This window comes from Telmatherina bonti (genome assembly GCF_933228915.1).
Source record: "Telmatherina bonti genome assembly, chromosome: 12".
Taxonomy (NCBI): Eukaryota; Metazoa; Chordata; class Actinopteri; order Atheriniformes; family Telmatherinidae; genus Telmatherina; species Telmatherina bonti.
In genome coordinates, this window is record NC_136610.1 from 14,797,977 (window position 1) to 14,801,839 (window position 3,863).

Here is a 3,863-nt window from a genome sequence, read left to right on the forward strand (position 1 = left end):
ATGTCAGGAGCTAACAGACAAGGAAGCGCGGCTAACGAACACCACAACCAGGAGAACATGCCGTCGCGGCTCAGAGGCTCCCTAAAACCACGAGTTGCTTCAAATGAAAACCAAGAAAACCTTCCACCTAAACAAGCCACCAACAGAACTGTCTTGGGAGCCTTGCAAAACAACCAGCGAAGTAAAGCCCAGAACCAGCGCGGCGCAAAGCAGGTAACAATGGTGCATGGTTTGCTACAGCCAAAGCTACTAACCTGGGTCAGGGGGACGCTACTCTTAAGGTTTAGAGGCAGCTAAACTGCAAAGAGAAACAAATAAGATGCAGGGAACGTGGTGTAAGCTATTATTACAATCTTTAACAATTTCAGAGGGGTATTGCTTTTCTAGCTGCTACCCTTTTCCTTAGTAGTCCGCCATTTTAATGTTACCCAGTTTACTGCTGTGTTGTAAGTATAAGGCTCTTAAGTTGGCCTTATTAATAAATTCTCTATACAGCTATCTTTATATCAACTCGTAATTCCAGGTAAACTTTATTTTTAATGCAGTCTGATTTGCTGTTATCAGTCCTTGGAAGGAACTTGCTTATGAAGGATCTGAAATTTTCTTCTTTTGCTTCAGGAGTCCTCACAGCCTTTGTCCTGTAAAAATGAAGATTTTGGCAAAAGCTGCTTTGAAAAACCTCCTGCCAAGCAGGCTGCATTCCAGATCCATGTGGATGCGCCAGATGGGGCCGGCACCAAAAAGCAGGTGGCTGGAGCCATCAGAGTAAAGCCCACAGTGGAAAGTTCACCTCTGGGAATCAACCATGCAGTTGCACAGCTCCGGCGGCCACTGGCTACGATTGATATGCCATCGTCGATGGATGTCAGCTTTGGTGAGATGTAAATTCTTGACAAACTGTTGATTGCAAAACTTTACGGCTGACAGTTTTTTATTTCCAGTGCTATGTTGACCAACATGTTCTAGTTTGGCTTCTGTCTGTATACTAAATGGAAGAACTTGTTGTTCAGATTCTCCCATGGACATGTCTGTGGTTGAGGGGGAGGAGAAGACTGTTAATGTAAATGATGCCCCCGAATATGCAACTGAGATCCACGCATACCTGAGAGAAATCGAGGTGAGATGTGGTCATTTTACAACTGTACTCCTTTGTTGGACTGTATTTTGGATGCACATATTTTAATATCGTCACATAGGTGAAAACCAGACCGAAAGCAGGATACATGAAGAAGCAACCTGACATCACAAACAGCATGCGTGCCATCTTGGTGGACTGGCTGGTTGAGGTTGGAGAAGAGTACAAGCTCCAGAACGAGACACTTTACCTAGCTGTTAACTACATCGATCGCTTCCTGTCTTCAATGTCTGTCCTAAGAGGCAAACTTCAGCTTGTTGGGACTGCTGCCATGCTGCTGGCTTCGTATGTATTCATGTTCAATCTGTTAATTTGAAGACAGGCTGGCTGTCCCCCCATATTTTATTTATTCATTTATTTTTACTGCAGAAAATTTGAAGAGATCTACCCTCCTGAGGTAGCAGAGTTTGTCTACATCACTGATGATACCTACACCAAAAAACAAGTGTTAAGAATGGAGCATTTGGTTCTGAAAGTGCTCTCCTTTGATCTGGCGGCACCAACAATAAACCAGTTTCTCACCCAGTACTTCTGCCACCAGTCTGCTAGCAAACAAGTGGAAAGCCTGGCAATGGTAAGGATGTCAGCGGAATGCATGCAAAGCATTTGCACATGTCCAGTTATGCTTTTGACTTTTTTTTTTTTTTTTTTTTTTTAAATGTGATGGCTCATGTTTAAAGCTGTAGCTTAATCTTACTGTTCTGCTTCAGTACCTTGGGGAGCTCAGCTTGGTTGATTCTGACCCCTTCTTAAAATACCTGCCATCACAAACTGCTGCTGCAGCCTACATCCTGGCCAACAACACAGTGACTGGTGGCTCATGGGTAAGTTCTCACTGTTAAAAGGGTTGACTATCAACTTTTAAGTACAGAACAAGTTACAGAGCAAAATGCCAGCAGTCTTAGAGTTAAGGTGTGTGTGGTTTTTCAAACAAGCTCATCTGAGATTTTTGTATTCATAAAGCTTTAAACTGTGGCCTTTCTGTGTATATGTGGGTTAGTTGATCAGGTGTAAGTTGCTTTTGGATAAATGACTGTAGAATGTAGTGCAAATGTTCGGCCTCTAGTGGGCAGTAAAACTTTGACACACCCATGTGCTCCCTCATCAGGCCTGGAGAGTGTGCCAGCTACTAAGATATAAATGTTCTACCCGAAACAGGCTTCACTTCAGCAAAAAAAAAATTAAAGATGGAGAGGAAAAACCATGACAGAGCTCTGCTATTGTGCCTTTTTTTTTTTTATTTTTTTTTATTTTTTATTTTTTTCTCCCATCACAAGAAAATGTCCCGGAGTTTTCAGATCTGTTTTTATCCAACCTAAACTTTTACCACGTAAATGAGACCCCAGAATACAACTAGACCTTTTTGCGTTTTCACTCTTATAGCATTGAGGTAAAAATGGGGCTCCAAGTCTTGTCTGATTTAGTCCCTGCAGATGTCTGTCCAGCCCTCCTGTAGTGAGCAAATGGTTGTAACCTGTAATGTAACTGTCTGCTCTCCAGCCCAAGTCCTTGGTAGAGATGACTGGTTACATCTTGGAAGATCTGATGCCATGTGTTGAGGATCTTCACCGACTGTACCTGAATGCCGCTCAACATGCCCAGCAGTCTGTCCGGGAAAAGTACAAAGGCTCAAAGTAGGATGCCAATGAGCTTAACTAACTTGTACTGCTATGAATTTATTTTCTACCAATCTGGCATGAGCTTTTCTAAACTTCTTTCTTTCACAGGTACCATGAGGTTTCTACCATCAATGCACCACCCAAGCTGCAGCTGAACTGACATGTTGCTGTGCATCCCTTTTTTTTTTTTTCTTTTCTTTTTTTTTTTTTCTTGTGTGTAAATGATGTGCAGCCATTTCAAATGATAAGCCTGCTCCCCTTGTTGTAGTGATGTTTTTTAGAGGTTTTTTAAAAATATTTTATATTTGAAAGTCCCAATGTTTAAGCCAGACACTACAACAGTTGTTGGCTAATCAGGCAGTTTTTATTTGACTTTAATCAGAAAAATGCTGAGGTCTTATTATTTAAAATGCTGCTTTCATTTACAGTGTCAAACTAAGGACCTGTCAATGTACTTAAACCCAGACAATAATTGTGAATTTCTTTTGCCTAGTTATTTGGGTTTTAGTTTTCCAAGCAGTTTTTACCTAATGTCTGGTGTAACCATTTGACCTCACTGGATGCAGATTAAAGTCCATTTGTCTGTCAAGGAGTCATTTGTCTCGTACTGTAAAGTTGTCAGCTTTTGAGACACTTTCTGCACTGTAAAATATGGCTCTTGTAAATAAAAGTCCATTTAAACTAAGGATAACTGTTGGTGCAACTTATCTTCACAATGAACTCACGAGGGCAGCAGAGGACAAGCTTTCAGTTCCATATACAGGATGATGTATTAAATGGAGAAAAACAGGTTTTGGGGTTTTTCAGATCGGTGAGTAGTCACCTATAGCTTTTCTCTGGGGCATAAACATGACTTCTATCAGAACCAGAACTGGCATGTCTGGTCTCTGAGGACAAACTTGAGTAATGCATGAGCTTAACATTTTGATATCTTGCGTGGGGGTGTGGGTTTTTTTTTTTTGTTTTTTTTTTACCCCCAACAAGCCAGAAATCTGTTATGCTTTGACATGTGGTGTATCAGTTTCACCCAGTGCTGATGATTAACAAACGTGTAAATTTAAACAAACGGTGGCTTCCACTTCAGTGACTTGAGTTCTCTCTCAAAGTGG

At 41.3% G+C, this 3,863-nt stretch overlaps 1 protein-coding gene across 1 annotated transcript; it reads left to right on the plus strand.

Annotated features, from left to right (window-relative positions):
* On the plus strand, positions 1-2,914 carry ccna2 (cyclin A2; the record flags this gene model as incomplete). Its single annotated transcript, XM_079250000.1, has 8 exons — positions 1-213; positions 619-874; positions 1,011-1,117; positions 1,197-1,420; positions 1,505-1,709; positions 1,846-1,959; positions 2,636-2,769; positions 2,863-2,914. The coding sequence occupies 8 exons, from the start codon at positions 1-3 to the stop codon at positions 2,912-2,914; spliced, it is 1,305 nt and encodes a 434-aa protein (XP_079106126.1).
* Positions 2,915-3,863: the final 949 nt, after the last annotated feature.